Source organism: Anas platyrhynchos, chromosome 1 (genome assembly GCF_047663525.1).
Source record: "Anas platyrhynchos isolate ZD024472 breed Pekin duck chromosome 1, IASCAAS_PekinDuck_T2T, whole genome shotgun sequence".
NCBI lineage: Eukaryota > Metazoa > Chordata > Aves > Anseriformes > Anatidae > Anas > Anas platyrhynchos.
In genome coordinates this window covers 206,336,696-206,348,835 of record NC_092587.1, presented here as the reverse complement: position 1 = coordinate 206,348,835, position 12,140 = coordinate 206,336,696, and the positions used below count along the sequence as shown (strand labels likewise).

Here is a 12,140-nt window from a genome sequence, read left to right as displayed (position 1 = left end):
TGGCCCCAAAAAATGAGATGGGGTGCTGGGAGGCCCCAAAGCACCCACGTCCTGCTGCATCCAGGTGGTTTTCTTCGTCCCCTTCTGGAGAGGAAGGTGGCCGGGATGGGATCGCGGCGCGCCGTGAACGTCCCCATAGGGCAGGAGGAGGCTGGAAATTTGGGTAGGATGGGGCGAGCAGGGTGCAGGGGTGGTCCCAAGGATCCCAACCAGCCCCTTCCGTGCGGGGAAGGGTGCTGGGTGCTGTGCCACCCCTTGGGGGGGTGGGGGGGACATCGGGTAAACGGGGGCAGGGCGCAGCGGTGCCTCTCCAAAACTGTTGAGTTGGCGTTGCCCAGTCACCACCAAATCCCCTACAAAAAAAAAAAGCAGGGAAAGGGCAGAAAAAGGGGGTTAAATACCTGCCTGGTGTCCCCCCCCGCCCCCCCCCGGGAGGAATGTGGGGTGCTGGCACTGGGTGCCGACGCCGAGCTCCTGCCCGGTAGCTGCACCCTGGCTTGTGTCGGGCGCCGACAGATTGCTTACCCTAACGAGATGAATGGCTTAATTAATCACCCCCCCGGCTCCGCCGAGAAACATTGGGGGGGGTAGGATACAGCTCTGGTGCTTCACCGCCCTGCTGGGGGGGGGGGTGTGATGGTCAAAAGGGAGCTGGGGCATGGGGTGGGCAGGGGGGCGCGGATCCCAAAGTTCCTGGTGACCCTAAAGGGGAGCTGATGGAGATTTAATTGCCCCTCGCTCTCTTGGGGTGTTGGTACCATTTGGGGGGGGTCCTTTCTAGCCAGGCTGGGCGAGCCGAGGGGGGGTTGCAGGGCCACGGGTGAGATCACCCCATTACCACGGGCACCCCGAGGTGCTGCCCGCAGCTCCATGTCCCCCCCCCGACACCCAGCCTGCCCCCACGGCCCCGTTCCTGCCACCCTGGCACTATTACAAAGGGTTTTTTTGGGGTGGGGGGGACACAGACACACGCCAGGACCCCAATGATTTCGTGGGCTCTTTGGGGAGGTGCGGCCGTGCCAGGCAGGCGGCTTCTCCTCCCCGCACAGCTGCTTGGGGGGGGGGCTGCGTCTCCAAAAATCGGTCCTTCCCCTCGCACCCCCCTGCAGGAGACATTCCCGGGGGGGGCTGCTCTGCTCGCAGCCCCCGGGGATGAGGGCACCAGGCCCTGCTCCGACAGCTGGGAATCGCGACCTCTCCACGCCCAGGCTTTCTATGGTGCCCCCCCTGGCTCCCCGGAGTTAATTAACCCCCCCAGGAAGCGTTGGTACTCGAGAGAGAAGAGTTTTTGGTCCCCAGCCCCGGTGTGCACGGGGGTGGGGTTGGGATTGAGCCCCCCCGGTGGGTCCCAGAGGTGCCACCGCCGGGCTGTCGGGCGTTGCGCTGCAGGAGGGCGCCGGGCTGTGCCAACACAGCCTCCTCCTGCCAGGCCCCGCAGCTTAATTAACCTCGTAATTAGCTCCCTGGCAGGGCTGCGTGCCTGGAGCCCGGGCTGGGAGCAGCATCGATGCAGCACGGGGGTGCTGCAGGCGGCGCAGGATGGGGCCAGGCCCCCCCTCGGGGCTCAGCCACTCCGTATCATCCCCCCGGTGTTTGGGGTGATTTATTCCACTCTTAGGGGATTTATTCACAAAAATCCCATCCCCATAATCAGGCAGGGGGGGTCCAATCACGGCACATGGTGCAGGATGCAGCTGGAGGGGGGGGACGAGCCCCCTCCCTCTCCGCATCCCCTCCATTTGGCACGGTGACCCCCAAATTCTCATCTCCTGCCCGGCCAACACGCATCACTGCACCCCCCCAGGAGGAGAAGGATTTATTTGGGGGGGGGGAATAGGGGTTAATCCCACCCCCCCACGGCCCCCTCCAGTTTTGTGCAGGGTGGGGTGGGGGGGGTCCAAGCCCTCGGCGCCCAGGAGGGTGCGTGCCGTGCTGCGCCGGCTCCCGAGCGCGGCAATTAAGCAAAGGCAATAAACAGAGCTGACAGCAGGGCCCCAGCGGGGCCGGGGGGGGGACAGTAGGGGGGGGGCCCAGCACCACAAGCACTATTTATGGCAAGAAATTCAACGCTGGCCCCACACGGGGCAGGGGCGCAGAGGGGTGCGGTGCGGCACCGGGGCGCATGGCGATGCCCCGGGCTTGGGAAGGGGAAAAAAAGCCCCCCCCCAGACCCCCCCTCATGCTGGGATGCCCAGCTGGCTCTCTGCTGGCTTTTGGGGTTTTTTTATAGCTCCCACAGCTTTTTTCCACCCCAGGATGGGGCTGAGGGGGGGGTGCGGGGGGCGGATTCCCGTCCCTTTTACAGCCCCCGCTTGCGTCCAGCTGCCACCTCGCCGTCACCCTGCTGGCGTGCCACCGCCGTGGCTTTCCTGGGAGGGGGACAAATGGCTTTGGACCCTCATCCCCCAGCCCCCCAGCCCCCCCCAGCACCCGTTCTGGTCCCGCTCGGGCTCTGCCTCGTCCCCCCCCTGGGGGGGGGCGCAGCCGGCACCAAAGCGAGGCCTGGCTGTATTCTACAGTGCATGTGTCTCCAGTGTTACTGAGCGGCTGGAGATGCAGCCCTGTTGGAATCACAGCCAGAGCCCAAATCTTCAGCTCCCACCGACGCCGGATCCCAGCACCCGGAGCCCCCCCCCCAAAAAAAAAAAAAGCCTGGAGACGCCCGGTGCAGCGGGGGAGCCGTGCGCAATTGTGCCAAGCGCACGTGCGCGCATCGGGGCTGCTCCGCGTGCCCCCTGTTCCCGCACGGGGTTGTTCCTGGGAGGAATCCGCCAGCTCTCGGCACGTCCGAGATTTTTGGTTCCCCTCCTCCCCGCTCTCTCCCCTTCCTCCCTCTTGGTTCATCTTCCCCAGGATGATTTATTGTCGCGTGAGCGAGGAGCAGCTGGAGTTCGCCGTCCTCGCGCTGCTCGCCCTCGTGCCCCCTGTGCCATTTTCAGCCCCGTTTCGTGCCCTGGGGACACGGTGTGGGGTCAATGGGTTCCCCTTTGGTGACACTTCTCCAAAAAGAGGGACACAGGGCTGGGTGTCCCTACCGAGGGGACAATTTTAACCCCCCTCCTCCCCAAACCTCACCACCGCAGCTCCATCCCCGCTCCATGCGCCCCATCCCAGCAGCTGCTTGGGGTGGGAGGAATTCAGGAGCCCCAAATTCGCACCGGCGGTGCCCAGGGCATGGCACGACCCCGCCTCGGGTTTGTGCCAAGTGCTGGGACATCGGGGACCCGGGGTGGCTGGAGGGTGGCCGTGCCCTCACCGTGCACTTCGGGGAGGTGGCCGGGGCGCAGCGCGTGGCTCTTGGGGATTTTGCCAGATTTCGGTGTCCACAAAAGCTGCTAAAAAATTAAAATTCCACAGCTGCGTCGGCTGTCGGGGCCGTGGAAGGCAGGAGCAGGCTCGGCTCGTTTTTATTCATGCAAAGAAATCGAAGGCGTAAATAAAACCGGCCGGGGTCAGCACGGGGGAGACCCGGCTCTGGATTTATCGGCACGCGGCCGCCCTGCTGCTGCTCCCAGCCGGTGCTGGGGTGGTGCTGGTGGCACTGGTGCAGGCACTGGTGTGGTACTGGTGGTGCTGGTTCGGTGCGAGCAGGCACCAGAGGGGCTCACACACGGCTCCCCGTGTCACCCTGCTGTGCCAGCCCCATGTCACACCACATCCTGGGGTGCTCGCCTGCCCAGTGCTCCCAGTATATCCCAGTACAGCAGGATGGCCGTTTGCACGGTCACGGGGGCACCCCAAAAAAGAGGTGGCCGCCCCCCCACCCTCCTGCAAGCCGCAGCCCCCAGCAGCCCTCTGCAGTGAGGTGGCACCGGGGTCCCGTCCCCGTCCCCGTCCCCATGGGGTACCCCCGGCACCGTGCGCCCCCTGGGCGGGCAGCATCACCTGAGGGGGATTTTGGGGCAAAGAGGGAAAAAAAAACAACACTGTGGTGACGTCGGTGACCACCTCAGCCCCCTCCCCGTCGTGTGTCCCCCCCCCGTGTCTGCTCTCTCCCCAGGACGCCCTCCTGAGCCTGGGGGCCGTGATCGATGTCTCCAGCCTGCGGGATGCCCTGCGCGATGCCGTCCTCTCCCTGCTGCCCAAAGTGGTAGGTGGGCACCCCGGGAGGTGCTGGGGGGGGTGGGGGGGGCACTGGGTGTTGCAGGGTATCCGTGAGCTCCCTGCAGGGGGGGGATTCTCCGCTGGCTGATATTGGGGCTGAGCCACACGTCAGCACCCCCCCCTTTGCCATTTTAAGCAGGATCTGTGCTAATGCCCCCCCCCCTGGACCCTTGCTGATAGCGGGGAGGGAGCGGTGCTGAGCCCCCCCCCGACCCAACAAGACCCCTGAGCTCCTTGTCCCCTCGCTGTCACCCACCCTGCCAGCAGCAGGTGACATTTGGCTGAGCCCCTGCGCTGTTTTTGGGATCAGACCGTGCTGCAGCAGGAGGGTGCCCGGTGACGGGGTGGGGGTGTCCCCAGGGTGCTGCTGTCCCCGGGGTGCTGCTGGCATCCTGGCACCACGCACACCGTCCCACCACCACGCCCCAGCCGAGCAAAACACCCCCCTGACCCCCAGCTCTGCCTCAGTTTCCCCCTTTGCCCCATCCCCGTGGGATCCCGCCGCTCTCCTCCCTGCGCATCCCCGGCGCACGCCTCCGGTGTTATTTCTGGGCACCGAACACGCAATTGCTGAAACCCTCGGCGCGGAAAGTTTGCTGAGCCCGGCCTTTGCCCGCCGCCGAGAGCTCCGGCACCTCGGTGCCATCAGCCAGGGAGCAGCTGGCACGGAACAGACCCGGAGCCACGGCCCCTGACGTGTCCGTGGCACCGCAGCATTAAATCACCCCGCTGCGCCGCCGTTGCGCACGTTATCTCCCCCGCTGGCAGCTGATAATGGGATTTCATCGCCCGGCGCTGCCATGAATTACTTTTCCCTCCCTCCCTTCACCCCTCCCCGGGGAGCTGGAGCGCGTCGGGGCCGCTCGGTGAGGTTCTGCTGCCTCCTTCTTCCCGGGCGCTGCGAGGTTTTGGGGGTCCCGTGCCAAACTTGGGGGGCTCTCGGCTTCGACCCTGCCTGCTGCGGGGTGGTGGAGCTCCTGGAAAAATGCTCCTGGGGAAACTGTGCCAATCCTGGGGGGCTTCTGGGGGGGGCTGAGAGGTTTGCAGAGCCGGGAGGGGGGCATAGGGAGGGCTGCAGGGGGAGCAGCCCCCAGCCCCACGCAGGGTGCGCGCTGAGGCTGCAGGGGGGGGGCTCACGGTGGTGCTGCCGCCCCCCCCCTCCAGGAGCACGTCTACATCTACCTGCTGGATGGGGACACCCGGCTGACCTGCGACGACCCCCCCCACGAGCTGCCCGCCGAGGGGAAGCTCAGGTGAGCCCCCCATGGACCCCTCCTTGGGGCGGGACCCCCAATGTGCCCCCCACTTGGAGCCTTTGGGCCCCCCCGAGCTGTGCTGTGCGCCCCCAGCCCCCCCTGTTCTGCTGCAAGCCCTGCTGGGCTGCGGGGCTGGGATGAGCCACACGCGTGCACACACCCTGTGCACGTGTGCACACCTTGCACACGCCTTGCACACACAGCCACGTGTGTGCACTGCTCGGCCAGGCATGCACAGACACACGGATACATGCAGTGTGCGTGCACACGCATGCACCCTGTGCTTGTGCACACCCCCTGCATGCCATGTGTGTGCACACTGTGCACGTGCAAGCACGCACGCATGAAGCGTGTGCATACACACACCCCGTGCACGTGCACACACACCCCATGCACGTGCATGCACACTCAGTGTGCACATGCATGATGCACATGCAGATGTAGATGCACGCACACTGTGCACACACACTCACTGTGCAAGTGCACACGCCATGCACACGCGTGCACACACCATGCACATGGATACACACTCACTGTGCACATGCACACATGCACAATGCACATGCAGATGTAGATGCACACACACTGTGCCCTGCACACCCTCACTATGCAGGTGCACACACACACACCATGCACACGCATGCACACCCAAGCACACGCACGCACACATCATGCGTATGCATGCACGCACACATGCATATGCATGCACACTCACCGTGCACACACAGGCACGCACCATGTGCATGCATGCACATGCACAATGCACATGCAGCACGCAGATGCACGCTCACTGTGTGCACACGCACTCCTTGTGCACATGCACACGCACCCTGTGCTCATGCATGCACACCCCATGCACACACACACCCCATGCACACCCAATGCACATGCATGAACAAACACCTGTGCACACGCACCCCCCCATGGACATGCACGCACACTCCCTGTGCACACCCCCCCCGTACCCCAATCCCTCCCCAACCACTTGCACACCCTTTTTCCTCCCCCCTTTTACCTCCTTCCCCAAATTTTTAGGCTGTCCCCACCCCCACAGCTGTCCTGCCCCATGGCTGGGGGTCCCCTGCTGTTGCCCCCCCCCAGCTCTCCCAGCCCCACCCTCACTGGGTCCATCCTGGGGGTCCCTTATTGGGGCCAGAGCAGGGGGACACATCCTGGGGGGGGGGTCCAACAGAGGCTGGGAGCAAAGCAGCCTCCAGGTGGGGGTCCCAGGGTGGAGCCCCCCCCCCCCGGCCTTGTGGGGGGGTGGCTCAGGGTGCCCCATGTCCCCCCCAGGGATGCGGTGCGGAAGCAGAAGCGGGTGGAGTGCGGGGGGCTGCCCCCCGCCGAGCTGCAGGGCCAGAAGCTGGGCCCCCTGGCTGCGCCCCTCGCCCCCGGCACGCAAGGTGGGGGCTGCACGGGGCAGGGTGGGGAGGGGGCAATGGGGAGGGGGTGGGAAATGGGTGGGAGGGGGAAGGGGGTGGGGGGGGGGTCAGGGGGTGGGGTGGAGGGAGTGAGGGAGGGGTGGATGGGTGGATGGGTGGGTGGGTGGAGGGATGGATGGAGGGATTTAGGGATGGATGGATGGATGGAGGGATGGAAAAAAGGATGGATGGAAGGAAGGAAGGAAGGAAGGAAGGAAGGAAGGAAGGAAGGAAGGAAGGAAGGAAGGATGAAAGGATGGAGGGATGGAGGGATGGATGGATGGATGGATGGATGGATGGATGGATGGATGGATGGATGGATGGATGGATGGATGGAAGGAAAAATGGATGGATGGAAAAAAGGATGGAGGGATTTAGGGATGGATGGAGGGATGAAGGGATGGGTGGAGGGATGGATGGGTGGATGGAAGGAAAAAAGGATGGAGGGATGGGTGGATGGAGGGATGGACGGACAGATGGAAGGAAAAAAGGATGGATAGAGGGATGGATGGATGGAAGAATAGATGGATGGAGGGATACAGGGATGGGTGGAGGGATGGATGGAAGGAAAAAAGGATGGATGGATGGATGGATGGATGGATGGATGGATGGATGGATGGATGGATGGATGGATGGGTGGGTGGGTGGATGGACGGACGGACGGAGGGATATAGGGATGGAAGGAAGGAAGGAAGGAAGGAAGGAAGGAAGGAAGGAAGGAAGGATGGATGGAAGGAAGGAAGGAAGGAAGGAAGGAAGGAAGGAAGGAAGGAAGGAAGGAAGGAAGGATGGACGGAGGGAGGGAGGGAGGGAGGGAGGGATGAAGGGATGGAGGGATATAGGGATGGGTGGAGGGATGGATGGATGGGTGGAAGGATGGGTGGGAGGATGGATGGATGGATGGATGGATGGATGGACGGACGGACGGACAGACGGACGGATGGATGGACTTGGTTACTTGGAGGACTTGTTAGTGTTAGGTTAGAGGTTGGACTCGATGATCTTGAGGTCTCTTCCAACCTAGAAATTCTGTGATTCTGTGATTCTGTACGGCTGGCTGGGTGGCTAGCAGGGTGTACAGGTGGACGGATGGGTGGAGGGAAGAAGGGAGGGAAGGAAGGAGGGATGAGGGTGCACGGGTGACTAGGTGGGTGGGTGGGTGGATTTATGGGTGGGGGTGGGTGGATAAGAGGGTGGGTGGGTGGGCAGGTGGGTCGGGGACAGATGGATGGGTGGGAGAAGGGATGGATGGATGGGTGGAGAAGACAGGAGGGGACAGCACGGAGTGGGTGGGTGGGCACCGGGGGGGCTGCACACACAGGGGGTATGAAGGGAAGGGGAGGAAGGGGGGGGACACACCCAATTTGAGGGGTCGGTGCCACCCCTCCGGCACCCCCCCGGGGCTGAGCCCGCTGTCTCCTTGCAGTGCTCATCATCCCGCTGGTGGACAAGGACAGCGGGGCCGTGGTGTGCGTCCTCCTGGTGAGCAGGGGGGGGGACACGGAGCTGGGGACACCCCCCCCAATCCCCTGGGGACACCCCCCCCAATCCCCTGGGGACACCCCTTGGGTGGGACCCGAGCCGCGCCCCAAAACGCATGGAAAACACCCCCAAAACCTCACTTCTCCTCCCCAAAATTGGGGGGTCTGGGGGTGCCCACACGCCCTCCCCCGGCCCCCAGCGTCCTCCCGCTGCCCCCCCCCAGGTTCACTGCAGCCCCCTGAGCGACTCGGACGAGCAGAACCTGCGCGCCCTGGAGCGCCACGTGAGTGACCCCAACCTCTCCACGGTGCCTCCCGTCCCCGGGACCACCTCGTCACCCCCCCCCCCACAGGACCCTGACGCCCCCCCCCCCCCCCTTGTCCCCGCAGACCCTGGTGGCGTACCGGCGCGTGCAGGCTCTGCAGAAGCTGCAGCCCTGGCCGCAGGTCAGCCTCTCCACCAGCTCCTCGCAGACCTCCTTGGCCAAGGCTGAGAAGGCTCCCGAGGGCAGCTACAGCGAGCTGGACTGCAAGATCCTACAGCTCTGCGGTGAGGGGGGGGGACGCACGGGGTGGGGGGCGCACGGGGGGCGCACGGGGGCATGCGGAGAGGGCAGGGTGCTGAGCCACCCCTCTTGCAGGCGAGCTGTACGACCTGGATGCCGCCTCGCTGCAGCTCAAGGTCATCAACTATGTGAGTAGCTGCCCCCCCCCCAGCTCCCCCAACCCCTGCCGTGCCCAAAAAACAGCCCCCAAATTGAAATCGACCCCCCCCTCCAAGATACGGTCATCAGTAGGGACCAGAGTGAACGGCCCCGGAGCTGTCACGAGTCTCCAAAGCTCACGGGGACACCCCAGGCATGAGGATGGGAAGGAAATGGCACGGGGGGGGGTCCTGCTCTCAGCTCTCCCCCCCCCCAGCCTTAATTAACTCCAGGGCGCACAGCCCTTGGGGTGCCATCAGTAGGCTCCAGGGTTAACGCGCCCAGCCCCAGCGGAGAGGTCCCAGGGGGGCACCCCGCTTTTTGGGGGGTACCGGGGTGCTCTGGGGACGGGTTAGGGGCCAGATCCTGCCCTCTGGGGGGGGGGGGGCTCGGGGCAGGTTGGAGCACCCACGGCTGCCCTCGTGTCCCCCCCCCACCCCAGCTGAAGCAGGAGACCCAGTCGCTGTGCTGCTGCCTGCTGCTGGTCTCGGAGGACAACCACCAGCTCTTCTGCCAGGTGGGTGCCCCCCAGATGGGCTCCCCCCATGTCCTGGACCCCCAAAATATCCCAGACCCCCCCCCAGAAGCTCAGCCCCGTGGCCCCATCTCTTTCAGGTGGTGGGCGACCGCGTCCTCGAGGAGGAGATCAGCTTCTCGGTGAGGGCACCCATGGGTGCCACCTTTGGGGATATGGTGCCCCAAGGGGGGGCCGATGCTGCTGTGTCCCCCCCCGCCCTATTTCAGCCCCCCCCCCCTCTGCCCACAGCTCACCTTCGGGCGCCTGGGGCAGGTGGTGGAGGACAAGAAATCCATCACCTTGAAGGACATCAGCGAGGTGGGCGCCCCCACGGAGCCGAGCCCCCCACAGGGCACCCTTGGGGGGCTGGGGGTGACCCCTGCCCACCCCTTTTTGCCCCCCCCTCCCCTCTTTTTTTTTTTTTTTTTTTTTTTTTTCCCCCCCTTGCAGGAGGAGCACAAGCAGCTCAACAGCATGCTGGGCACCGAGGTCACCTCCATGCTCTGCGTCCCCGTCATCAGCCGTGCCACCTCCCAGGTGGTGGCCCTGGCTTGCGCCTTCAACAAGCTGAGCGGAGAGAGGTGAGGGTGGGCTGGGGGTGGCCAGGATCCAGCCCTCGCCCCCCCCTCCACCCCCCCCATTTCCCTCTGGTGGGCACTGAGCTTCATCCCTGGGGGGGTCTCCGTCCTTCCAGTTACACGGAGAGGGACGAGCACAAGATCCAGCACTGCTTCTGCTACACCTCCACGGTGCTCACCAGCACGCTGGCCTTCCAGAAGGAGCAAAAGCTCAAGTGCGAGTGCCAGGTGAGCCCCCCCCACTCCCTCCCGGCTGCACAGCACCCATGGGTGCCCCCCTGATGCTGATGTCCCCTCTGTCCCCACCAGGCCCTGCTGCAGGTGGCGAAGAACCTCTTCACGCATTTGGGTAGGTGCCCGGGGAGCACCCCTGGGTGGTGCCGAGCCGGGTGACGGTGGCACCGGGGTTCCTTTTGGGGGGGGGGACGTGGTGCTGTGAGCCACCAGCCCTAACCCTGCTGGTCGCAGGAGGGCACCCCTGAGCATGCACAGCGCTGGCTGCTGGTGCACGCATGCACAGACCGCGTGCACGTAGCAGCGTGCGTGCACATTGCACTGCTGCGTGCACACAAAGCGTTACAAGCATGCATGCTGCTGGACGTGCAGCATTTCATGCACACAAACGGCTGCATGCACCTGTACTGCCAGGTGCCTGCACGCACTGCAGTGTGCACCTCTTGTGAGCATAGCAATGTCTGCATGCATGCACTCAAAACTGCACACAAGCGGTCTGCTGCATGCCCGCGCAGTGCTGCATGCATGCACGGCAGCATGCACAGACACCCTGCTGTGCACACCTGCAGGCTGCATGCAGTTCTGCATGCGTGTGTGCATCTGTGTGCACACGCTCATGCATGCATGCATTGTGCATGTGAGTTTCATGCATGCATGCACACACTGCTGCACAAACGCATGCACATGCGCCACATGCATGCACATGCACGCTTGTGCACAAGCACACACTGCTGCATGCGCATGTGCCACGTGCATGCATGCACCCGCTGCTGCACAAGCACATGCACACTGCTGCAGGTGCGCATGCCATGTGCGTGCTCACACACTGCTGCACAAGTGCGTGCACGCCGCTGTGTGCACACTGCTGAATAAGCGCATGCACACAGCTGCAAGTGCACATGCCGCATGCATGCACTCTGTTGCATAAGCGTGCACACAGAGGTGTGCGCCCTGCTGCATGCACATATGCCACATGCGTGCACACTGCTGCACAAGCATGCACACAGTGGCGCACCCCGCTGCATGCACGCCCTGCTGCAGGCACACACCCTGCTGCATGCACACCCCGCTGCATGCACACACCCCGCTGCATGCACACCCTGCTGCATGCACGCACCCCGCTGCATGCACAACGCTTGTTGCAGACAGAGCAGAGACCCCCCCTCATTACACACATGCATGGGGGCTTCCCGCTGGTCTGGGGGGCTCCCCGCCTGCAGCCCTGCATGGGGGGCACCCTCCCCACGCCCCCCCCTAACCCTTCCCCCCGCTGCAGACGACGTCTCCGTGTTGCTCCAGGAGATCATCACGGAAGCCCGAAACCTCAGCAACGCCGAGATGTGAGCGGGGACCCCACGGGGGGAGGGGGACACGGGGGGGACACGGGGGGGGGGTCCCATGGGTGCGAGTGCCGCGGTGGCCTCTTGCAGATGCTCCGTGTTCCTGCTGGACCGCCACAGCCACGAGCTGGTGGCCAAAGTGTTCGACGGCGGCGTGGTGGATGACGAGGTGAGGCGGGCTGCGGGGGGCAAGCGGCACGATTTTAGGGGGATTTTAGGAGGATTTTAGGCTCGGGGAGGGCCGTGCCAGCTGCCCCTGAGCCTCTCCGTGCCCACAGAGCTACGAGATCCGCATCCCCGCCGACCAGGGCATCGCGGGGCACGTGGCCACCACGGGCAAGATCCTGAACATCAAGGACGCCTACTCGCACCCCCTCTTCTACCGCGGCGTGGACGACAGCACCGGCTTCCGCACCAGGAACATCCTCTGCTTCCCCATCAAGAACGAGAGCCAGGGTGAGGGCAGTGGGACCTGCACAGGGGGTACAATCCCGTCCCAGGAATT

The 12,140-nt window shown here is 64.4% G+C and overlaps 1 protein-coding gene across 2 annotated transcripts in view; it reads left to right on the top strand.

Moving 5' to 3' along the window:
• Window positions 1-12,140, top strand: part of PDE2A (phosphodiesterase 2A) — a 50,159-nt gene that overhangs the window by 27,119 nt on the left and 10,900 nt on the right. For both annotated transcript variants that reach the window (XM_072032956.1, XM_072032957.1), the window contains 16 exons: window positions 4,001-4,090; window positions 5,269-5,357; window positions 6,654-6,763; window positions 8,208-8,263; window positions 8,487-8,546; window positions 8,653-8,812; window positions 8,904-8,956; window positions 9,409-9,483; window positions 9,582-9,623; window positions 9,733-9,801; window positions 9,934-10,064; window positions 10,178-10,289; window positions 10,371-10,410; window positions 11,572-11,635; window positions 11,726-11,804; window positions 11,914-12,091. In XM_072032956.1, coding sequence (XP_071889057.1) covers window positions 4,001-4,090; window positions 5,269-5,357; window positions 6,654-6,763; window positions 8,208-8,263; window positions 8,487-8,546; window positions 8,653-8,812; window positions 8,904-8,956; window positions 9,409-9,483; window positions 9,582-9,623; window positions 9,733-9,801; window positions 9,934-10,064; window positions 10,178-10,289; window positions 10,371-10,410; window positions 11,572-11,635; window positions 11,726-11,804; window positions 11,914-12,091 — 1,408 coding nt within the window. The remainder of the gene's footprint in view (window positions 1-4,000; window positions 4,091-5,268; window positions 5,358-6,653; window positions 6,764-8,207; window positions 8,264-8,486; window positions 8,547-8,652; window positions 8,813-8,903; window positions 8,957-9,408; window positions 9,484-9,581; window positions 9,624-9,732; window positions 9,802-9,933; window positions 10,065-10,177; window positions 10,290-10,370; window positions 10,411-11,571; window positions 11,636-11,725; window positions 11,805-11,913; window positions 12,092-12,140) is intronic.